General features: G+C 40.1%; 1 protein-coding gene and 1 long non-coding RNA gene across 2 annotated transcripts in view; one reads left to right on the plus strand and one right to left on the minus strand.

Moving 5' to 3' along the window:
• LOC113973626 overlaps positions 1 to 9,403 on the minus strand; it is a 38,509-nt gene extending 29,106 nt beyond the window's left edge. Inside the window, exons 1-2 of the long non-coding RNA XR_003536281.1 lie at positions 9,355 to 9,403; positions 8,605 to 8,741 (exon numbers count right to left, since the gene is read on the minus strand). This is a non-coding gene — a long non-coding RNA (uncharacterized LOC113973626). The remainder of the gene's footprint in view (positions 1 to 8,604; positions 8,742 to 9,354) is intronic.
• Positions 1 to 25,372, plus strand: part of LOC113973625 (von Willebrand factor D and EGF domain-containing protein-like) — a 178,579-nt gene that overhangs the window by 77,090 nt on the left and 76,117 nt on the right. The window contains exons 10-13 of the mRNA XM_027695986.1: positions 2,112 to 2,290; positions 5,858 to 6,798; positions 21,047 to 21,183; positions 22,205 to 22,360. Coding sequence (XP_027551787.1) covers positions 2,112 to 2,290; positions 5,858 to 6,798; positions 21,047 to 21,183; positions 22,205 to 22,360 — 1,413 coding nt within the window. The remainder of the gene's footprint in view (positions 1 to 2,111; positions 2,291 to 5,857; positions 6,799 to 21,046; positions 21,184 to 22,204; positions 22,361 to 25,372) is intronic.

A 25,372-nucleotide genomic window follows, 5' to 3' on the forward strand; every position in this document is an offset into this window, starting at 1 on the left:
AAAAGCAGAAATCAAGCTGTCATTTCATTTTGCAACTCAATGCGATATATAATAACTGTTTTATTACTAGAATATTCTTAGCAAGGAAACCCGATTCTCATTTACACCTGAGGTAAGTCTCAGGGAAACAAATCAGGACACAAATATGGACCCTGCTCTGATCTTAACAGGAATCTGTAGGAGCTGTGCAACAGTGATCCCTGATCACACGACAGAGCATCCTGGTTTGCTCAGCAGATGCCCATCATCAGCCTCGTGCAGCACAGGAGCTGGCCCTCCCCTGGGTCCTTGGACATTCTAGGAGGCTTAGAGTGGGGTTAAGTCACATTTTTCTGTACAAGGTGACAGCTTTCAGGAGCCAGTCACTATATATCTCTCAAAAATCTTCTTCGAAGCCTCAATCAGCCAAGTTAAATCCAGGTGGGATATGTTGCCTGGGGCAGCAGGAAAGGAAAGAGTTACAGCCTTCGAAAATCCTGAAATAAATCCACACCTGGAAATATTAATCCAGACAGCACGGAAGACTGAACAGCTCATGCAATCCTGACTGCAAGGATTTTACACACAGCCTTGTAGGAAATACTCCTCCCTGCAGTAAAGCATGTAATTAGAAGACACGTGTTTATGTGAAGAAGGAAATCAAATCCTACCCAGCACTGTGTCAGCTGCAGTTCTCCTGCTCTACGTCTTAAACCACCAGAAAAAAAAGTTAAACCCATCAGGCCATTTGAGTTTTATGTTGGGGGATTATCGGGATTTTTCTTATACTTACCTTGGGAAGTGAAACATGAGTACAGCCAAAGTGGAGGGACAGCCAAGAACATCTGAGGTGTTCAAAGTACTGGTTTTATGTGAAGCCTTACATTATTCCCCAAGGCAAATATTTTTTGAAGAAAAGGAGTCTTTAAATGCCCTGATCAAAACAGAAAGAGACTGAGTTCAAAACTGTGTCCCAAGCTGCCATTGCACTCGGTGGCACTTTGCTGCTCTGCTCATGGAGAGCTCCTCAAAAAGTATTTGCATGCCTGAAATGATGGCTGGGAAGCTAAAAGGGGCAGCATTATTATTTAGTGGAGCTAATATGTAAACTCTATATTCCAGCACAGGAATAAAAATATAAGCTTCTTGTTCCTTTACAGATATGAATAGATTTGGTGGGGAGGAACTTAGAAGGGACCCAAAAATCCCCACAGGGACAGAAAAGCAAAGGACATTATTTGCCTGTATACATTATATTTAGGCAGAGGCCTCTTAAAAAAGGTAAATAATTATTTTGAAATTATTATAATGAGATGTTTACAACTCTAATATATTTTTTGAGATTAACTGAAAACTTTTAATTTTGGATAAAAAGAAAATATTAAGGTTACTTATTAGGATAGTATGCTCCTGCTCCTACTCCTGGCCCAGATAATTTTCAAATAATTTTCTTTTTACCAGTAAAAATAAAGCAAACAAACAAAAATACATTTCAGTGGAGCAGATATTTTCTTTTTGCTTTTTTTCTTTTTATTTCTTGGATAGTAAACCAATCCGAAAAATCCATTATCCACACAGTTACTTCTTGTTTTGAACCTTGCCATTTTTTTTCTTTTAAAGGTCAGTGTAAGCCTACCACTAGTTCTTTAATGAGAAAATTGCTTTATCTACTTTAAAACACAATCATTTTCTGGGTAATCCGGCCCTGGAAAATGAAAAAATGTTTCAGAGGGAAGAAAGCTGTTTTTCAAACTTGGCAGTTTATCTAAAAGAAATTATTTCCCAGGCAAAGACACAAGGGTGGCCTTATTGTCATGGAAGTCACTTCAAAAATTAGCTGGTAACTTACCAGTAGGAAAACTTCAATGGATGCAATTATTAATTTAAAAAGAAAATACTTGTGCAGTTTCATATTTATGTAATGCTATCAGATATTAATACTGTGGAATCTGAAAGCAAGATAAATAATAGCACAAATAAATATTTATAGTGTTTCTAAGCGATCTTAAATTACCCCCGCCGTCTCTAACGTCCTGCTTTGATATTTTCATTTATGGAAAGAGACATTTTTTATTGCATAAAAAGCTTGGTAAGAGCTTCAATTCACTGGGGGTTTTTTTCTGCCTCTTCAGATCCTGTTCCCTTCGGGAGCGTTTGTTCGAGCCGACGTGAGCGAGTGGGGAATGGGTGTGACAGTGAGGACACCAGGCAGCGACTTCAACAGCACCAGGGGTTTGTGCGGCCTCTTTGACGGGATCAGCCACAATGATCTGAGCAATGTTCCTGAGGAAGACTTCATAGAGGAGTGGAGGTACAAAGCCAGAGAGGATCCCACCTGGGAGATGCTCTGAGCCGTGTTACAAATGGTCTTGATAGGTTTATTTCATTACACACTCCCCTAACGACCTGACAGAGAGATCTGCTTAACCTAGAGGGGAAGCCTGGAGACCCATTTCCATCCCAACAGCACAGGGGCTTAATTTTCAGTCAGCACAATACACATCAGCACTAACTGAGAGAGAAGTTATATTCACAAGTGATGTCATGTTAACAGCTGTGTTAAGATCCCTCTTAGCTGTTTAAAAAAAAATAAAAGCAGTTCTCACCCACAATTGAAAATGTAGATAACTGACAATAGGGATTAATTAAGGGTTTGGTATTTCCTGTGTTCATTACTGAACACTAATTACAATATGTGAGTATAGATTAAATGTTACATTTTGACAAAGTGTGGTAATACATGTACCATGCTAAAACTTAATATCTACTCTACTAATGATGACAGTGAGCTCTGAAAACTTGCACTTTCTGAGACAGATGGTCTGGAACCAGAACCAGGAGTCTGGCTTTCTGACATATCCTTGCCACTGTCCTTATACCTATCTGTAACCATATCCCCATCCCTATCCCTATTCCTCTTACTGAACTTTAACCATGCCTAATAGGTGTTCCTAAAACCCAAATGGGTTTGATTGTGTAGTCTTGTTTATAAAGTATGTTTTGAAAACAAGGAAAAATAAGGCAAAACACCGTAATATACCATTTACTCTGTACATGGAAACTCAGCGCAATCCTAGAGGAACAATGAATTTTTAGAACTCTTGCATTTCAGAATATAATCACTTCTACCATATACTAGTTCTCTTCAATGGGCCTAAGCAGTGGCTATCTAATGTCTGTTTTGACCTGTCATTGCAAATCGTAATATTTAGAATTCAACAGCCATCATTAATATTCTAATAATGTGACAGTCGGTCAGAGCTTTCTCCTCGGAAGGCAGATGGACAAATAGCTTGGTGCAAGAACCAACCAGTAGCTCACTACCCAAAATGTGCTAACAAGATCCTTAGGAGGATCTATTCTAATCAAGTTTGTTGGAAAATCTGAAGCCAAAGCACAATACAAAGGAATATACCTGTAAAGCACTGAGGAATTTTCTAAGGCTCAGCACATATGATGGAGGTACTTCAGGGAAAGCAGGAGAAACTCCTGCTAAGTGAGAAGGGCAAGAGGGGTGACAAATTTCATCTTACAGTCCTCCCAAGGATGGATTCTCAAGTACCCTTCAGAACCTGGTTAAAAAAACAAGCCAATGGAGAAACTAAGGCCATCTCCAGAGGAGACTGGATCATTCTCTGATCCACCCACAGAGAAATGGTGCAGAAAAAATCAAAAGCTAGAGGGTGATTTTTCTGCTGCTGTTTTTAATTTCATTTTAAATAACCCTGAAAGCGTGTTAGGCTTTCTCCAGTACCTGAAGCTACTCTGAGTGCCCACCATCTGGTGCTTTCCCTGGCTCCCACCTCTCTCAAGCAGCTGCAGGGCTCTGAATGACACAGATCTGGTTTACACATCAGCTTTCCAACACAATTTTTAAACAATAAAACAACATTAGAGCTTCCCAGACCTTAAATAGTGAACAGGCAAAGAAGCACTAAGTTTTAAAGCATGTGTTTTAAGCAGGTGAAATAATTTTTCAAACCGTTTTTAAAATATACCAAGAAAGAAACAGAAACACTATTAATTTGGGACTTTATAATATTATCCAGGTCAGTTTGAAAAATTTATCTTTAGTTTTTCCTTGATTGTAGTGGGCAGCTGAGAGGAATGAGAGTGTGGTCATCTTATGCAGGGCACAGAAGGCCCATCCCAGCTCACTGAGGTGTTGTTGGTTATGTGCATGGCTGTGAGGAAGGATAAGGTTTCCAGTGGCTCCATCCTTTCCACACCTTCCATTCCATCCTGTTGACCAGGGCTGACCAAAAGAAGGCAATTGGTTTCACATAGGATTAAGAAAGGATTTTGTCTCAACAGAATCTCAAGGCAAAAGAGTTTCATTGCACTGAAATTTTCATTTCTGTGTTAAGTTTCTACCCTGATTCTGGAACATTTATTTTTTTATTCAATTATTTGATTATTTATTAAGTAAATTGTATTTACCCTAGCCTTTAGTTTATGCAATATTATACCAAAGGAAGAGCTAATTCTGCTGCCTTGGTTTAGGTTTGCAATTAAGAAGGTTCAGGTGCAGGTAACTCCTCTATTTTAGAGCCAGAGGAATGGTGTGTGCAGGATGCCCACTGAGACACTAAAACGTGTTGTCCAAAGGGCTGATACCACCTCAATATCTAATATGTTTTATTTTCCTCCACTGTATTAAAGTGCAAAATAACATTTCCATGAGCCTGAAAGCCAACCTATTCTGCTGTGCCCAAACACTGGGAAAAAGGGTTTCATAGATGTTTGTGCTCATGTTTCAGGACGAGAAATTGGTTCATTTTGCCAGTGTCACTGAGAGGTTTTATTTAAAAGTTAGGGTTGTGTGAATGACTAAAATAGTAATATCACATATGCCATTTTCAATATATTTTGGAAAAATTGGATGAAGGAAATTACAGTTTCCAACAACAATATCTGGCGTCTGGCTCCAATATGTTGACAGAGGCTTTCACTTTCCTGAAACCTCAACATTCTGGCTGCAAGACAAAATTAATGCCAAAATAATTTAAATTTTTGGTGCTATTTCAAATTTTTCTGGAAATGATGCACTGCCAACTATTGGGACAGGAAACACATCCTTTTCTATGAAGCTCTAGTATTCCTCTTGTGCTGCACAAATAAGATCAATAAGAGATATGAAATTTCTGAAGAATCTTTAATCATGGCTGTTTATTCAAGTTGAATTCTCTAGAAGTTCATCCATCATTAAAGAGGGACTAAATTAAAAAGGGGGGGGGGAAATCACCTCACCTTATATGACAGTCTAGCCCTATGATCAATAGAAAATTGCTTTGTGTTGAAAGAAAAACTCAAAGAAAAATCCATTAGAAGACAAGAATGAAATGAAGTATGCATAAAATTAAAAAAATAAAGAAAAACAAAACATTTAAAAGAAAAAAAGTGATTCACATGTTAGAGGAAACACGTGGTAAGCAAAGCACAGGCAGATAAAGATGGTTTTTGTAATATAGCACTTGAAACAAATATTACTTTTTTGTGGTTCTCCAAGAGTTATCTGGGTCACATCAGGGACAAATCTAAGGCCTTATTTCATATGTAATACACAAAGGGTAACCTGCAGCTCAAAGAAAGTTCTGCAAAGAGAAGTCAAGCAGTTAGGCAGTGCTCCAGAAAAACACCTAAGCATCTGTTACTAAAAGGTCCCCATGTAGTGCTAAAAAACATACAGGACAAGTCAGGAAGGGCAATGCAAAAGTGACTAAAGAAAACAGAGATCAAACTTAAGCATTTTCTTAAGTACTTTTGTAGATTGGGAATTTATGCATACCCCAGCCTCAGGGAAAGAAAGTTTACTTGGTATTATAGACTAATTTGTTGAAAGTTTTTTCCCTCTAATCCCTTTCTATTTTTAAAATAGAATACCTCCAGGGAAGAGTTTATTTGACAGGACTCCAGCACCTTCTGAGGGGAAGCAAAGGAGAAATTACTGCAGATGTCAGAAGGGGAGCACTAAGTCTATGCCTGTGGCAAACACTCTCAATGCCTTTCAGACTCCTTTCCCTCAGACCTCTGGTTGCCATTATGATCATGTGGATTACACCTCTGCAATCCCATATCTGGATGTCACATCTGAGTTTGTCACTCGCTCAGAAACAGAGTCTGCTTTAAGAAAAGATGAGAAACCATTGACCAAGCCTTTTGAGCAAAGATATCTGCCTAAATCAGTCCAAAAGAGAGGTAGCCCCAAGGTCCAATTAAAGCCTCTCACACACATTTCCATGAATAACAACAGTTCCACTAACTCTACCAAAGCAACAGGAGACCTAAGGAAAGTGAGAAGGCAAGATGACTATTATGAACACTCATTCTTTCACCCATTACATGGCCCAACCCAGAGGGACTCAGAGAGATTTGCATATTTTTTCCCTGAGGATTACTTTGAAGGGGTTCGGATGAAACTTCCACTGACATGGCCCACTCCCAACGGCCTGACTGCCACCAGAGCTCGGGAGATTTGCCACCAAATTCTTGCAAATTCCACCATTGGCTTGGCGTGTAAAGACCTCCTCGGAAAACAGCTGGATGAGGCAATTGAAATATGCCTTTTGGACCTGCAGCTCAAAGATGACGTGGCTTGGGTGAGGGCACTGGTAGCCCTTTTGGAAAATGAATGTGAAAGGAGAGTGCTTGGAAGCAGAAACACAGTGTTTCGTGTTGGGAACCAGCCATCTGCTCCCCGGGAGGAAATCCTCGCTGCCCTCCGGTGTCCTGCTCTCTGTAACAGCAAGGGACGCTGCACGGAACTGGGCTGCCAGTGCTTTGAAGGCCACAGCTCCTATGACTGTAGCATTGCCAAAAGTAAGTAAAAAATTCTTTCCCTGATATTGGAATTATTAGGTAGAACATCTGCACAGAGTTGTTTGCTCTTCAAACAGTGCTACCAGTAAGGTATTTGATGAATTAGTAATCACGTTCTGACCTTGAAGAGCCAATCAAAATGTCTGGTTGGCTGGTCCTTCACTTTTTTTTGCCTCAGTAACTTTTTAAAAATGGATTTTACAGGCCCCTTAGCAAATTGGTTTTGCAGAAGTGATTTTCTTTACATCTGATCTATCACCAGCATGCTGACAAGCAAGCTTCTGACAAAAAAAAGTGTCCTGCTCACCTTGTGGTCAATATTCATGTTAACAGTGCATAGATACTTTTTTTTTTTCCTGATCAACAGGGAATAAAGTTTGAACATTAGTTTCAAACACTGTACTAGTATCAAAATAAAATTAAAAGTGACAGAATGAGCAGGTAACCCTGCCTAAGCCATAAAATAGCTACAGGACATACTTGAACCTGCAGACCTGATTCTGCAAATATTTATGAACTACACTTACACAGGAGACTGTCCCACTGGGTTTGTTTCTTCCTTATAGCTCAGCTTCTCAATGGATAAATCCAAGTCCAATGTGAGTACTGACAGTGCTTTAAACTAAGCACATGCATAAATGTGAGCCTTGATTTCAAAATGTGAACCCTGCCTCAGCAAACCACATAAGCTTATGCTTGAAGTTACAAAGAGGTACTTAAGGCTCAGCCACACAGCTTAGTTCCTGCAGCTTAAGGAGTCACAGTACTTCAGCTAAACTGAGATGACAAGGTGTGCTTTTTTGACCCATCCCAAATGTGGAGGAAAGGTTTTTTTCTACACTGTTCTGTATTTAGGGCAAGAAAAGCTCATATCTGGTGTCAGTCACCATGGCTTAGGTGAGACATCCAAGTATCCATCCAGTCCCAGGAGCTCAGTGGCATATTTTATACACCAATACATTTATTAGCTGGGATGGGATTACCCACTTACTTCACAATAAACATGTCTTCAGTGTTGAGGTTTTAAAGTGGCCAAAATATATCTTAATATTTGGGTTTTGTTAATGGTAGGCTAAAATTTTGCAGAATAATTTCCTAAATATGGAGGAATTCATTCTCTTTCACACAGAGAACAACTGACACCAGGGACTGAAAAGCAAGCTAAGCAATTTTGAAGTAATTTTCCAACACACAATTCAATGTTTAACTTCATTTCTCTGTGACATGGACAGGTTAGGGGGCTTGCTTGGGCCAGATTTTAAAATTTTATTTTCCTATAGCTGAAATCTCTCAGATTAGAGGAAAATAGCTTCAATATGACCTTTCAAGTAAAAGCTAATGGCACCTTGTCTTCTTGCTGCAACATCAAATATAAACCAGGACAGAATACAGAGCACGGCCTGGGATTGCACGGGGAGGTGAGAACTGGAAAACAAACACACATCAGCTCTGGCAAACACCCTGTAAGCCATTACTATCCCCTGGTCTGACTGCTTTATCTGTCTCTTGCTGCCTCAGCATTGCACACTTTTAAGATTGAGCAGGAGAGGGTGCTGGGCCATCTTGTCTAAGACCATGCTTTTTCCAGGAGAGGTTGGACCAGATGGTCCTTGGGATGCCTTCCAACCCGGTACAGCATGATCCTATGATTCACTTTTCTCCAGTTGAGGCAAATGTGGTAGTTGGTCTTTGCTTCAAATCACTTGTCTTTTGTGAGTCTGGCTTATTAGAGCTCCCAGTACATCAATTTATTCCTTCTAGTTTTCCAGTAACTGACATCCTGCCTCTCCCTGACGGTCTCCTGACCTGGAAACTTGCTCCAGTGCTCCTGTGCTCCCACAGGGTCTCCACTGGGTGAGAGCTGCTCAGAGGGGCTGAGTTTTTTAGCACAAGCATCTTCTTACTTAGTCTGGTCCCTGGGGAAAGGAAGCTTGGTGTTGGACCTGCAGAGGAGATGCACTGCTGCAATTAGGAAAGGATAAATTCCCCTTGCTGTTGTGTTGCTCCGTTTGCTGGGGGTGAGTGTGTTAGTGTCATGGCAAAACTAACATGGAACAGCTTCAGCAGTTTTCCAGCACAAACTTACACTAGACTGGTGAAAGACCAGTCTGGGAGGGTCATAGTTCAGACAGCCACACTGGGTGGCTCCATACCGGACCCCAGCAGAGAGTAGGACCTGGCCGCCAAGGCCATCCTTGTAACACTGTCACAGAGACAAGCACCTGAAGTTCAAGCTGACTTTGAGCAAAATTGAGAATAAAAAACCAGAAAAATTAAAACAAAACCAAGGTAACTCTTGTCATGCTTAATTTTCAGGATATTCTCCCTTGTCTTTGGTATAAATGCAGATAAATTAAGAGATAACTTCACATAATAAGTTTGTTTCAGCATTAACTACGGAGAGGGAAAAGTACTGCCACAGTCTAAAGTAAATTGATATGATTAACTGCAATGAGCTCCATGTATTACAGACTACTTATTAATTCATTTATAAGTTATTTTGAATATTTTTTCTTTATATGCAAAAACCCAGAAGCTGTATATATATAAAGTTACCTGATCTTGAAAGTGCAATGTAAAGTAGACCTATACATCCATCCAGAGGTCAGGCTGCCTACAAGGAGAAATAAAATCTTAGTTCTGTCACGCCAATCTCTCTGACATTATAATACTTAGAAAAGGTCATCTAAATAATTTGGTCCAGACAAGCAAGATAAGCATTAGTGTGAGCTTCACCTTGATTTTTGAATTTTGTTCACATTATATTTGAAGATATTTGCTTGTTTTCACATTTTGTAGGTAGAAATGTTTTACACAGACAGCCCAGAACAACAGAATCGTTCAAATTGGAAAAGACCTGGGAGACCATCGAGTCCAACCACTAACACAGCCCTGCCTTCTTCACCACTAAACCAAATCCCCAAGTGCCACATCTAGATGGTTTTGAACACTTACAGGGATGGTGACTCAGCCACTTCCCTGGACAGCCTGTGCCAGGTCTTGACCACACTTTTGGCGAAGAAATTTTTCCTAACATCCAAATTAAACCTCTCTTGGCGCAACCAGAGGCTGTTTCTTGTCCTATTGCTTGTTACTAGGGAGAAGAGGTCAGTCTCTACCGGGTTACAATTTCCTTTCAGGTAGTTTTAGAGAGGGATAGGGTTCCCCCTTAGCCTCATTTTCTCCAGGCTAAATACCCCCAGAACTGTTTACATACATACCCCAAGGTATGGGTGGGATGTGACACCTCTTTTCAGGGAAATGTAGAGCAGTATCAGACAGCAACAATGCACCTATTGAACAGCAGTTCAAAAGATTGGAAGCCCTCACAACTGAAATCCTGTTGACGTCACTAAAACCAGGATTTCACACCAGAAAAGGCTGTTAGAGATGAAGAATTAAGATCAATCTCAGAAATAAAGCTGCATGTTCCAACCAGAACAGCTTGAGCCCCCCTCCCTGGCAGCTCAGGCATCCTGACCTGGCTGGCAGTACCAGGCAATCAGCACTGTGCAAGCACAGGAGGGATAAGCCTTTGGGCTTTGTGACTAATAAGCAGGGGTTCTGTGGGAAGAAAAGGAGGAGAAATTAAGAATTGAGTTAGGTTTCCACAGGACATATAAAACTGCTGCCTCTTTCACTTTCTTTTAAAAAGGTAGGACCAAAGAAACAGAGGAATATACGTTGATTTTGAAAATGCTGAAAGTTTTAAGTGCCATTGTTAGGAAAAAGTTATTTTCCAGAAGTTGCATGAGTAATGAAGGAGAAGGTAACTCCTTTTGCTGGCTATATATTTTCCCATCAGTTCCAAAACAAATCTCCGTCTAATTTTCTCAGGCTGGAATTACAGATGTGAATTAAAACTCCCCCAAGATCGAGGAGGCCATCAACATAATTCAAATACCTTTCCCAAGGTCACCCAATCTCAGCTATGCTGCCAATGCATAACAATATATTCTGTCACTGGTTTTGACCAGCAAAAACACACACAAAAAGATGGCCATGCAGTGTTTTTAGCGATTGGAATACAAATAATTTAAAATGAAAACATGTATAAAGAGAGAAGATACAAAGTGTGGCTTGCAGACAGGCTTTCTCCTCTGCTCTGCCTGACTCCAACAGGAGCAGTCCAGGTGGCCAGAGCTATAATTACCCTCACATGAAAATCGCAATTTGGAGTTGAAAGGCACCTCTGAAATTTGGCAACGCTCCAGAAGCTTAGACTTTCTTAATGTTGCTTAACATTTCATAACCCCCACCCCCCCAACACCTGTATAAGGTGCTTAAAATGTCATTACCACCTGTAATTAAAGGCAGAATCCAATTACAGCAGATAGCAAATCAGGTTGGTGCTTACCATTTGTATATATTGACCATGTTGCTTATAAAAAAATAAATCAGGACTAGTAAAGCACACATAGAGCAAGGTAATATGCAGATTGTATGAAGCTCTAAAGAGCAGTTACAAGATAAAAGGTAATGAGGAATAATAGGGACAAATTAGTTTCAGTGAAGTAATGACACTTGAAGTTTAAATTTCTGTGTGGAAAGTTCTGGGGGGAAAAAATAGCCAGCACAGAAATTAAAGTGAGCAAAAATGACAGTGAGAAGGTGAGAAGTTAATGCTTACCTACCTCACTTATAGATATCCCATTTTGGTATCAATACACTTCAGTAACATTATTAAGAAGTCCTGTGAACCCAATTGCATTTTCAGAGCTGTGAACCACAACCACACAGGTCCCTCAGATCCATCTGCCACAGCAGTTATATTGATTACACTCTGGTATTTTTAGTTATTACATAGACCTGTCTGAATTCATCAGACTTCTTTGGGCTGAGTCTTGTTCATGTGTTCTAATTACATAACATATATTAAAGCACTAAATATTTAAAAAAAATATAATAAGCAAAAGTATGGGGTCAGTTATCACAGTTCCTCAGGTGGGGTCTTCTGATGGAAAATGTCTCTCCCTCATGGAGGAATAAACTCAGTGCTTTAATCAGACCAGGAATGAAGGTGAGGATAAAGTACATACTATAGAAATCTCACCATTTATATAATTGCTTTATTTTTAAGCATAATTCCCATTCTCAAGAAAAACAACATGAGGAAGACATTTAAAGAAAAGACTTAAGTTGTTTAGAGATCCTCAGGTGAAAGGGGACAGAGCATTTCAGTCAGTTCTCTATGTCAAACTCCAATCTGCTTTGCAGACTTTGTATAGGAACACACAGATTGAACTGAACATTTTTTTCCCACTTCTATCAATTTGTTGATCTTTAAATTCCAGATCATAGTGATTATTTAAGGGCTGTTAGTCTGGCAGGTAAATGAATGCTTTTTGGCCTTTGCAATATGTGTTTTGATGACACGATGCATCACAACAGTGCAGCCAGAGCCATCAGGGTGTATTGGGTCAATAGGTGCCCTCCACAAATAAATCAGACTATACAAAGTAAAAGAGTGCATATTACACTTTTCAAAGAAAAATCAGTTCATTTCCTAAATCGCCAGGATATCTAAAATGAAACATAACTACTCACTGTGTGTAATGCTGGTGGCCTCTGCCTCTGGGACCAGCCTGTGGTGCTCCTGTGACCAGACCTTCAAGGGAGAATCGCATTTTATAGCACCACAAGGGCCCCAGAAATAGAGTTACCTGAAGATGTGGAATTTCTGCCTGACCCTCTCCACAGGAATTGATCCTTTTTTTTACAAATTGCTTAGATTAGTAAACAAAGAAAAAACAACCAAGGTTTTCACTAATATGGCAAAAGACATTATATGGCAGCGAGGATGCAATGCACTTTAGCAATTCTATTGATTTTTCAAAATTGGATTTCAAAGGAAGAGTCAAACATGCTTGTGAGAACAGCAAACACCATGCTTACTTGCTCTTAAACTTTTCTGGCCAAACAGAGTGCTATTGCTATTAAAAAAAAAATTAAAAAAAAAATTAAAAAACCCAACCCCCTTTATTAAATGGCATTATTCTTTAAGAAGCCTTTTTGTTTTCAATTAGTGAGACCTTGGGCTGAATTCTCCTCCTCAATATAACAATTCCATTGACTTTGGTAGATGCAGTATTAACAAAGTCACAGTTACTATTACTGTGATGAAGTTACACTATCAAGAAAAAATCAGTTCTCTATTTACAAATATTCATTTATTTTTCCTTTTTTCTTACACTAATTATTGCCTTTCCCGCTCCACAATGTTGACTTTTCCTATCTATCCAACCGAGGGAGGTTTCAAAGTTTCCAGTGCCTGTCCCCACCACATTCCCTCGAGTGTGTATGTGAGGCAGTGTTCTTCTATTAAAGTTTACAAGCTAATGCATCTGTTTCTATCAAATACATTTTTCTTCAGCAAATAATTCTATAAAGCAGGGAACACTTCAAGCAGATCTCCGTGTACTGCTGCAACATAAACCACACATTAATACACAGCTTCCATCCCACTGGGATTGCGTTCTTTACACAGAGCTTAAAGATATTAAGAATATATTCTTATTTCCTTTAAGCTGACATTAAAGAAGTTTCACTAAGATATCAATACTCTGTAAAAGAGGTTCTATATAACTTGAAAATGAAAACTTTTCTTTTGAGACCTGTTATCTCCACTTAATATCAATTTTTTTCCTCAACCTACTGAAAAGTATTGGAAAATAGATAAAGAATAAATATGAAGATACATGTTATGCAATTTGACATTTTATTGGGTTTGGTTATTCAGCTTTTTCCTAGTTAAAACAATTTATGATTTAATACTGAAAGCAAACTGGGGGGAAGGGAGAATCTTTTAAATGTTCATTTACAAAGTACACTTTCTTTCTCTCAGACACCTAAAAGTGAATGTTTCTCATCATCAGTGATGCACTGAGAAGCTCTGGATGTCCCATTCCTAGAAGTGTCAGGGCCAGGTTGGATGGGGCTTGGAGCATCCTGTATGAAGAAAATTATTCTACAGAGTCTCCAGGTCTGGGCCATAAAAAATTACACAATTACATTCTTTTCAGGCTAAAAACAGAGTTGGTATTAGTAGTCATAATTACAAAGGGTATAATGAGTAAATATCAAGCTTTGAGATTACTCATTAGAACATAAATTTTTAAACATAGGACTTATCCACTTTTGAAAACAGAATTTTTGTGCTTTTAGAAGGAATGCACACCTCCAACCAAAAAAATTTTAGTAAGAACTACAAAATTTACAAAAGAAAAACAGTTTAGAATCAAAAAAGAAAAAAATATGAACTTTACCTACCACTGATGCATCTTGACTGACACCCAGGTATTCTGCTTTATATTGATGAGGACTCATTTTTCTCGGTAACATAAAATATGTTTGTGGGCAATTCTCAGGGACTGACAAAGTTCATGCTACTTTTGAAGCTTCTCTTCTTTTCATAGCAATTTTACTTTACTTTCTGATGGTGCAGATGCAATAAACAAGCATCTGAAAAGGCAAACATCAATATCAGCCTTAATCTACTGTTTTAACTCCCAGTCCTTTCCATTCGAAGAACAGACATGGCTGAGCAGGAAGAGGGCTATTAGCTTTATAGTTACAAAGTCAATAGAAACCGAATTTTAAAAGGATATCAAATCCTCATGATAAGGGACATGGAAGGTTGCATGCTCAGTGATCCATACTACTCCCTGCAAACCAGATCAGGGAGATTAGTCTTTCCTGGCGATTAGTTTATTTGCTTTAATGCAAAGCAGTGAAAGCAGTGCAGTGAAACATGTAGCTAAACAAAACCATTTTCCGAAGTATACGGAATTAAATTGCTAGAAAAGTTTACAAAATTATAAGTCTGATTTAAACTGACCAAAGCCAGACACTCCAGAAGCATGCCTATAACTTCTTTACTTCAGGCTGTTTACAGGCACCACAAGAAATTTCAGCCTTAAATCTTGTTAAATCCAAATGAAAACAAAAAGCCCTGAACAAACAACCTCCTTCCCCAAATACTCACACACATGCACACAAAATAAATAACAAATTCACAATGGTTTTTGAGCTATAGGATTAAAACCTGCAAACCATTCTAAGGTGTGATTTAAACTGGCCAAAGCCAAAAATTCAGAGCAAACCTGTAATGCCTTTATATCATAATTTGTGTTGTGTAAAGAGCCCACAATCTACCAGTAGAGAATGTTCAACCAATCATGAACAAAACCCCAAGTGCAATAACCAGATTTTATTCTAATTCAGTAACTGTAAAGATGGGAAAATTACTAAAAACAACCAACTGGACGCTACTGTTAACATAAGGATCAAGATGACACCCACAATGACCCAAATCCCTTTGAGTGGCATCACTGCAGTCATTTGTAGGAAGCCTCAAGGTGCTGTCAAGGATTCTGTCCTGAAGTGCCTTTGAGGGACAAAAACTGAGAGCTGCTTTGGTGTAAGAGCCATGAAAGCACAACCAGAACCTTACATTATGTCACCTCTCAAGGCCATCTAGGAAAGAGGCAAATATTCTGTAGTCAACAGCACATTCCTCTTCTTTTCTATTGCTGAAGTAAATTGCCAGCAAGCCTTTTAAAATTAGAAGGATTAAGTAAACCTAAAATGTCATAGTGAGATTTCTAAAGCAAAAAATAATCTACCATATTGTTGCAGCACATGGATGCTTTCAGTGTGAAATTGAGCCAGGCCATTTCTCACATGCAGGGAGTTCTTGCAAAATGCTTTTTCTCACACTCTCCCAGGGCTGGCTTATGCAATCCATACTGGATACCAGAGACCCTCAAAGCAGAAAACCAGATTCACTCCATGTTAGGAATGATCATAGGTCTAGAGTTTGGTACTATGGAAACATAGACTCATTTACATTGAAAAAGATCCCTAAGGTCATTGAATCCAGCTGTTAACCCAACACTGCCGTTTTCACCACTAAACCGTGTCCCCAGGTGCCACATCTACAGGTCTTTTAAATAACTCAAGGGATGGTGACACCACGGCTTCCCTGCCCAGACTGTTCCAATGCTTGATCACCCTTTTGGTGCAGAAATTTCTCATAATATCCAATCTAAACTTCCTCTAGTGCCTGTTGTCCTGTCACTTGGTACTTGGAAGAAGAAACCGACCCACACCTTGCCACAACCTCCTTTCAGGTATTTGTTGAGAGTGATAAGTCTCTCCTGAGCCTCCTTTTCTCTAGGCTGAGCCCCCCCAGCTCCTTCAGCTGCTCTGGTTCTCTGATATCTGCTTTTGGAAGCAGGAAAAAACACAGTTTTTATTTAGAAGCCAGGGAGGTCACTGATGTGCAAAACTCCTGGCAAACAGCATATGGCTGCTGGTACTTTTTTCTTAGGGAGGATTATCAAATGAGCTTTGGGTCATGGATAGCATGAGTTCCAGGATAATGTAATCAGTGATTGTGTCTATGATTGCTGTAATAACTCTACATACAAAAGGAACAAATACAATATTTTTGCAAGCACTTGGATGGAGGCAGATTCAGACTTACTGTGTCCAAGCTGTGAGATAACTAAGCATCAGGCTTCTCTGATACAGAACCCTCATAGCTGCAGTAGCTGGATGTCCACATCCACACCAGCAAGCTCTGGCATGGCAGCTTGTTCAATCTGCTGCATGATTTCAAGGATAAGGCAACTGGACGTTATGGGCCATTTGCTTTTGCAACTCAGCAAAACTTTGACCAAACCCAACCCTTATGATCTGGTTCTTGATTTGCTCTTCATGACTTGGATTGCTTATTTACCATCCTCCTCAAGAAAAACAGGGCAGTTCAGTTCCTTCTCTTTATTTAAACAAAATTTTTGCTGGTTTCAATTCCATGTCTGCTGCTCCAGCCCAAAGCCACATGTGTAGCTTTCAAACACTGCAGAAGGATGTTTATTTGCACTGGGATACTTTTCTAATCAAAAGTGTAAATCCAACATGAACCATATCTATCCATCAGTAAGACTTCAAGAAGTGTAGTTTTGCAAGATGCTTGATTTTGTGTTGACTGTCTCCACTTCGACATCTGTGCATATTATTTACATAATACACTGCAACAGAAACCTATAAAACCAACCATGTATTTGGGGGGATAGGGTGTTGAGGGAGGTTCAGTCTATTATATAGCCTGTGCTTCTTGTCAGGTTTGATTCATGTAAATGCTTACAGAATGAAACTGCAGTGTCAGCAGCTCTGAATTTACTGTTCTTTCTTGAAAATTCCTACTGCGGGTAAAGCAGGAGGAGGGGAAGGGTCCCTGTCTCTCAAGGAAGGCACAACACAAGTCTTGCAAATGAAGCAGGGCAGATGCCTTATTTCCATCTGACCACCTGAGGTCTGGAGGCCTTTGAGATTTCCACCTTCAGAGTCCTCTCTCCTTTTTGTCTTGAGACAGTTTAATTAAAACCCAAGATTTTTTACTGTTTTCCACAAGATTTCCTGCTGTTCATCAGTGTCCCACTGCGATGCTCTGCCAGGTGACAGATGCATCTTGTCTACTTGCTATGTGTGCAGACCAGGCATTAGAAATGCAGTGGGATGCCCATGCCTGAGCCAGAGGATGTGAACACACAGCTCCTTAATTCCCCCACCATAACATGACAGTACCCTGCCACCCACCTGAGCCTCCGGTGCCAGCCTGAGCTTCAGTTTTTAATCTACTAGTAAAAGTCAAAGTACATTTTTGGCCTACAGGCCATACAGAGAAAAGAAGGAGGATGTTCAGTCCTGGATTTTGTTGTATTTTGACATTCAGACTCCCTAAACATAAATCATTAATGTTCAAATAGATCATACTTTTCCCTAACTTGTTCCCTGAACTACCCGGTTTCCTACAGATTTCTCTCCTGCCTCTAACTTGCTTTTCTACAGACATCAGACATCCATCCCAGGTCTCCATAACCTCTGGATATCTGCACTTTTGCCCTTGCTCTCACCTTTGTGACATTTCACAGCTCTTTTTATTGCTCCTGTCTTTCTCCCCTCCAGTCTTCTGCTGAACTACTTGCAGCAATTTTGCTGAGATTTTTCAGGCTCTCCAATATTTCCTTCTAATGTCTTCACCCCTCTGGCCTTCGAGTGTATGCTGTGCAAAGGCTTATTAACTACCCATCCACTCACATGTGGAATGATGGACAACTGAGCCTTGATTCCATTACCCCCAGCAAGAGCAGGATCTGTGTGTTTGAGTGCCCAGCTAGAGACCATCAGGAGACTTTTCCAAAGCCAATGTCATGGAGAATCAATCGGATTGGAAAAGACCTCTGAGATCATCAAGTCCAACCCTTGATCCAACGCTGCCATGGTTACCAGACCATGGCACTAAAGGCCACATCCAGTCTCATCTTAAAAACCTCCAGGGACGGTGAATCCACCACCTCCCTGGGCAACCCATTCCAATATCTGATTATTTTCTCTGTAGAAAATTTTTTCCTAATATCCAACCTAAACCTCCCCTGGCACAGCTTAAGACCATGCCCTCTTGTCCTACTGTTGGTTGCCTGGGAGAAGAGACCGACATGTGATATTTCCTTTTAAAAAACAGACAAAAATAACAACCTTTGTCAATATTTAGGTACTGCCTATACTGAGGTCTCAGGTCTGAACTAGAGTATCCATTTCTTTAAAAAAGGAGACATTTTAATTTTTTTTCCATCAGAGTTAATGTTGATAAGACACTGATGTTTTTAGTTGTTGCCAAGTGGTGTTTATATTAAGTTAAGGACTTGTCATCCTCTCGTGCTGTGACAGTGAGTAGTCTGTGGGTGCACATACAGCTGAGAGGGAACATAGCCAGGACAGCTGACCCCCACTGACCAAAGGGATACCCCATACCATGTGGCATCACTCTCAGTATGTAAACTGGGGGGAAAAGCTGCCAGGGGCTGATGCTCAGGTACCGGATGGGCACCTGTTGGCAAGTGGTGAGCTAATGCATTGTGCATCACTTTTATATTCTAAATATTTTGTCATGATTATTATCATTATTTTCTTCTTTTTCTATGCCATCAAACTGTCTTTATCTCAACTCATGCATCTTCTCACACTTACCCTTTACCCCCCTGATCCTGCTGGAGGGGCAGTGAGCGAGAGGCTGTGTGGTGCTTAGTTTCTGGCTGGGGTTAAGCCCTGACAAGTGTGCACAGAGAGGTTTGAGAGAAATAAATATGAAATTCTGTGCTTATACTGTAAGTCATTGAAAAAAAGATTATCCACCAAGGCTGGGTAATGTTGTCCTGACCCTGACCCAGCTGTGTGCTCACGAAGATGTTGGGAAACCCCTGGAGAAGTGCACAGGTCTCATCAACAAGCAACTGACCTGAGAGTGCTTTCTTGGAACAGGAAGGGCTGCAGGAGCACATTTCTGTGCCTCACTCCTTCCCAGGCTCTGAGATTCTACTTCAACCACAGAAGGCTGAAAATCTGCAGTGATAATGAAAACGTTAATGCAATGTGAGCTACCTCAGTACTAGTGGGGCTAACTATTAAAATCTCATGAAAAACATAATGAAGCATTTTTTTTTTAATTTTTATGCACTAACCACAGAAGAAGGCAATTTATCAAAACCAGCCACCACATCTGACTAATAGTTTTGTGCATTACAGGAATCCACAACTAACTGATGAAAGCTGATAAGCTGTAAATGGTTTCTCTTCTTGTAAATATTGCAAAGCATCCAGCAGTTTTGGTAATACTGCCACAATAAAATAAATTTAAAAAAGTGAAAGAAAGGATAAAAGCATTTCAGAAGTACAGGGGGGAAAAGTATTTTCATTATTTTTCATGTTTTTGTTGCTTTCCTTCCTTCCTTTCTCTGGAAGAATGTGAGCCATACAGCTCTGTTGTTAAGGGCTGCAATCTGGTGGGATCTCAGTGTTTAAACCACATTCTTGTAGTTACAGACTAAATGGCAGAACCCTAAAGAACAGCGAGGTACTGGGGAAGGTTATCAACTCAGATCAGGGTATTTTGCCCCATGAATCAGAGCTGAACTAATGTACCACTAAAATACCAGGTGACACAAAACTTCTCTTGTTTTAGCTAAGCTACAACTCAGAGAAAATTGATGGGCAATATTGTTTTGCCAGAGCAGTGGTGATGGGGCAAGGAAGAGGAAGCTCAGCAGCCTCTCCCTGCCACGTAGCAGGGATAACAACTTGAACTACACCCTGCTGGTGTGTGACATCCCTCCAAGGGCTCCTGGTCATTCCCCTGACATTAAGTGTTGTTCAGGAAACAAGAAAAAAATGTTCTACTTTGTGTTATTTGTCAACATAGTGGCTTCTCCTGACCATTAGGACTACAAATTTTATCAATAAAAATATGAAACCATGATCCTGACTTACTGCTGTTATTGACCGAGGATATAGGAGACTTTCTGAGTGTTGCGCTACCTTAGATATCTACCAAATTATATTTTTTCTAAATTAAAGATTTTAATACTGCCATCCAGTGGGCTTGCATTTTTCTTCTGTGAAAATAACCCCAATATGAAAGCACTGAGCAATTTTAAATAGTGAATACCTAAAGTAAAACAGAACCCAAATGAAACTCTCCCAGAGAATCATAAAATATTTTAAAAACAAAATGGGTGAAAGTCAGCCTTGTCAGGGCACCAGTATAGGCTATACATCACTTAAGCCCTACTTAAGGTCTCACAGTAGGATTTAAGTGAAACTTAACTGGTGCAAGACCTGTGTCTGACACAGTGAAGAGCTGAGAGATATCCATTAATGTTTTAACCCTCACAGGCAAGCTTTTCTTTAAGGATCCTTTTATTGCCTCCATAGCTTTTGAGAAAAAAGGGCTCTCTTTTACACTGCTGTTTCACATCACGAGGAGCCTGGTGGTATGGTCATCTTCAGATATTTCCACATCTCATTTTCTTGCTTCTCTGTGTTATGGCATGAGGCCTTGTCCTCTCAGCTGTGCTCCCATCAGAGGAGAAGTATTACCACTGGATACTTAAGTCAGCAGATGTATTACCACTGGAGACCTTTTGGTGTGAATCCACAGCTTCAGTCAATTGAATCCATGAGCCATGCAACACATCTTACAGTACTGAGTGCACAGGGCAACTATTCCTCTTCAAAAAACTGCTGTTCCTCTATTCAAGAGAAACCCACATGTAGGCAAGGAGGACCCTAAGGAAAAGCATTAAACCAGAGCAACCAGGAACAACGACAACAACATCTCTGATAAAGCAGAACAGAACAGCATGTAAGTGTTACTCTCTAAAGCTTTGTATGTATCTCACCCTTTCAGAGCAAGCTCTGGAAATCACAGGCTTAGAGAACGGGGGTCTCTGCGACATCCGTGCCTCTGACTGCACCAGGATCCGGGTGTTTGGCCTTGGCTTCGAAAACTCGCCCAACCTGCACTGTGAGGTCACCAGGTTAATCGTAAGCAGCTCCTAAAATATTGATGTTACAGTCAAACTTTGGCACTTTTATATAAAATTCTTTTACTCTGAACGATCACCTCTATCTGCCACAGGTGGCTGCAAATACCTTCCAACTCCATTGCCAATGTGTTTGCCATGAAGAGGCTCAGCCCTTTCATGGACTGGCTCCTTGGAAATGCACAGCTGGGAGTTCTTGCTTGTTTTCTCTGAGGGGTTGTGTTTAACTCTTGTCTGGTTCAGCTGCGCTGTAGTCCGTTGAAGCCTGAAATCACAATATTATTTCTCATTTTGTACATCTGGAATCAGCATGCTTGGTTGTTTTCCTAAACACATTTAAATGCCAAGTTTTGTGGTTGAGTATAAGGTTTCTTCAACATAGTTACAGAGGCTGTTATTTGAATTTTCTTAGTCATAGTTCAATACCAAATCAGAAGTTTTAATGAGGATTAAACCTATCTTTTACATTACCACTATAATTTTATCCTAAACAACTATACACATGAAACACTAGGACTGAGTTTGGTGGATCAGCATACACAGATATGAAATGTTTGATTAAACTCATAAATCCACCTCAGAAAAGACATTCAGCCTGATTCCCAGTCAGTGTTCATGAGGCACAGCTGAGATTTGCCTGCCATGCCCACTTATGGCTCCGTAGGCACTTAGCGAGTCATGATGTCTCATGCAGCTGATCTAGAGAAGTAGCTGACATCACCTTCAAGAAACAAGGAGTTGGCTGCTGAGCTCCAGGGGCAAACACAGAGTTGCTCCATCACATTACCCTTTCTCATCCCAAGTGCAGACCAGCACAGCACTTCCTAAATCAATAGACCACCTGCATGCATAGACAAGTGTCGCTTCCCCTTTCCTGTGCCTGTAGTAACAGCATCGTTTCTTTTAAATGAACCCTCTGGGAATGCCTTACATTATTAATTAGAAGTATAAACATATGTTGACAACTAGAATTCTTTTATATGAGCCTTCAGTTTCTACACTTTCCTTCTGTTTTACTGTAGCGTCTCGATGGTGAATGGATATCAAGAGAAAAAGAAACCACAAAAGCAGATTTTCTCAGCTCTCAGGCTGTTGACTGCCAGATCCCTGTCCTGAACATTACAGAGGTTGTGCACTTTGTGGCCTGGGACGAGCCGTTCGCAAGATGGCAAGTGAAAGTAGGAGTTTCTTTTGTTTCTAAGAAATGTTTTAGGAGGAAAAAATCAGTTGTCATGGTAAATTAAAATGCAAAGCACAATTTTCTCCCTTTCAGAAATGAAAATGCCTCTAGAAATACTCACGTTAATGTCATGTAGGGGAAAAAAAAACACCCCACCAACCAAAACAATATGAGTTGAACCCAGGTGTTTCTGTAGGCAACCCAAAAACGCAAATTACAACCACTTCTCCAGGTAATCACCTGAGATTGATTCAAATATACTAATTAATTGTTAATCATTAGTATTCCATCTCTGGAAACCTCAGCTCACACTCCTGATTAGGCAAAAAGTGTGAGAGAGCTTTGACTCCCTGGTTGCAGGACTGATGCTTGTGCAGTGCAGAAGGGCACCTGGCAGCAGGTGAGGGCTGTCAGGGCTTGAGCTGCGTGGTCACAGTCGAGGTCTGAATGACTGCAGGAAGAAGTGTGGGCCATGTCAGCTCATGCTGGGTTCTCTGCTACAGTTTTAGCCCCTTTTGTTCACAAAATGATACCAATTTTCTAAATATTTCCAGGAAATCAGTGCCTTCCTGACCCTGCATGCCTGCCACCCTTGGTCTCATTCTCAGTCTGGATGGTTATTTTCTGCAGATTTGTTGTTCTTTATAAGACTGAGATCTTTTAAAGGCTCTATAGCTGAGAAGAATATATTGCCATTGCAGGGAGACTGCAGATGTTCTTTGAAAATTGCAGCATGCAAAATGAAACATGTAAAACACTCATTTCACCACGGTGCTACTGCCTGTCCTGCACCCCACAGCTCTTGTACCCCCAGCTGGGGACATGTGCTGCTGTGTGGCCTGGGGGAAACAGAAAGATGCTTGGCAATGTAAATTTTCTAGTCAGCCATTTATTTTAAGTGGGTAGGGATTTGGGGGTTAAGTCATAAGGGTAAATTCTCTGTGGGAGCAGAGCCCAACAGTTTGCTGCTGGGGTGGACCTTGGACCTTCCTTCTGGAGGAGGTGCTGTCAGAGTGAGAACACACCAAGGTTGAACCAGGACGGAAGTTCCTCTGCTTAAGGCTCCAAAATTTCTCGAAAAAGGGATTGAACTCTGCCAATTGTGAGATAAAATACTGCCTCGTGGTGGAAGGATCTGAGAGGGAGGCACCCTCGACTTTCCTGGCCCAGGAGGACAGCAAACATCCTTGCATGTGCACAGGAATGTTCCTCCTGTGTTACCAGGACAGCTTCCTCAAAATTCAATTCTAGTACAATCCAGATTGTGTTCCAGTACTGCCTTTCAGCCCTGTGTAGGTCTGTACAATTTTTCTCATTTTTTTCCCCTCAAAATCAGATACAGAATGCCTCTTTCCATGCATTTAAGTTTGAGAAAACCTCTGCACCTGTGGGCCTTCTGCTCTTTCCCTCTCCTTCAAACCTTGCAGAAGAACCAGGTTGATGGCTACGCAGAGAATGCACAATTAAATCATCTCAGCCTGCACACAAATCCTAGTTCTCCTGTGGATCTTTTTGATGATCAAATTGGGAAGGCAGAGCCCAGCGCTCAGTTTCAAAGGCAGCTGGTCTTACATGGCAGCACAGAGAACAAAACCGTGGAGCTTTTCAAGATAAAAAATGATTTTCAATTAATTCCACAGATGTTCAAAAATTTGTGCCCTGGAAAATCCCTGATAAGATCTAATGCAACATTGATGATCTGGGTTATGTCTCTATTGGCAGTTTTCAAAATGTAGCTAAAAGATTTTTTCAGAACTAAAGATCAAAATAATTCTTTCTGGAAATATCACTGTTCAATATTTTCAGAATCTCTCCCCCTTCCCAAATCAAATTTGAAAGGAATCAGCAAAACTTCACAAAAGCTTTTTTCACTTACCAGCATTTGGGGAACTGAGGTTTGACAAGCTCTTCTCAGTGTTCTTTCATTTTATCTGCTCTTGTATTCATGTTTCAGATTTTGCTCATTGTTTCCATGACATGCTGCTGAACATAGATAAGAAAGTACATGAGGCTACACCAGAGTGTTTGGTATAATTAATTGAGATATCAAAATACAAACCCCTACTTGGACAGCAGATGACTTGAGCTGTCCATACAGATGCCTGGGTGAAGAGGTGAGAGAACTTGGCAGGCACTTATCTAGTTTGGGAAGCAGTCTCTTCCTTTTTGTCAAGTCTTTATTGTTGCCTGTATTTGTCAAGAACAGAAAAAGTATTTGCTAAAAAGTTAGTGAGGCAGAAACTGAATTTGAATTCAGCACAGTTTTATAGCTTTCATTATTCATTTGGAAACATTCATACAAATTCTATGTAGAGTGATGCCAATAGCCAAGATCATTTCATGATGGATGAAATACTTGAGGCAGAAGTGACAGAATTCCTGATTGTCCTTACCATTTATCCAGAAGTGGCTCTTTCTTTGCAGATGATATTTATGCTCAAGCAAACAGGGCCCAACTCTAAGTGGGGTTTTACCTTTTAAGGGCCAACCAAATTAAGGGAAATGTTTGCTCAGCATAGGTCTCACTGAAGTATTTGTTCCACATCACTAAGGTGACTAATGGAAAAGCAATTAAAATAGCTATAAACCAACCCAATTCTAAAAAGACACCAAAATGGATGTTTATAATAGAGTGTAGAAAAAAAAATTAAAAAAAATAATCAAATTGCAAGAGTTACATCTCACTTACAATGCTCACTTCAGACAGAACACTTAGTGCAACTTTATAGCTTTTTATATTTTTCCCTGTCTACCCATTTCTTCAGCCATTATTAGTGCACTGGTATTGAGACAACATTGGACACTGGTAAAAGAATGAAATTAAACGAAATGTAAATTGCATTGGGAATAATATATTCTTAATGGAAGCCTTGCTGCCACTGTCTTTCAGTGAAGAGCAGGTCTGGAGGGGAGTTACCTGTTTTATTTTTTTCTCTTCTCAAACTGCAGAAGTTCTTTACTTCTTTTAAAAGAGTTTTTACCTTTAGTACAAAACACTATAGTTAATATC

Source organism: Neopelma chrysocephalum, unplaced genomic scaffold (assembly GCF_003984885.1).
Source record: "Neopelma chrysocephalum unplaced genomic scaffold, ASM398488v2 Primary Assembly neopelma1_103b, whole genome shotgun sequence".
Taxonomy (NCBI): Eukaryota; Metazoa; Chordata; class Aves; order Passeriformes; family Pipridae; genus Neopelma; species Neopelma chrysocephalum.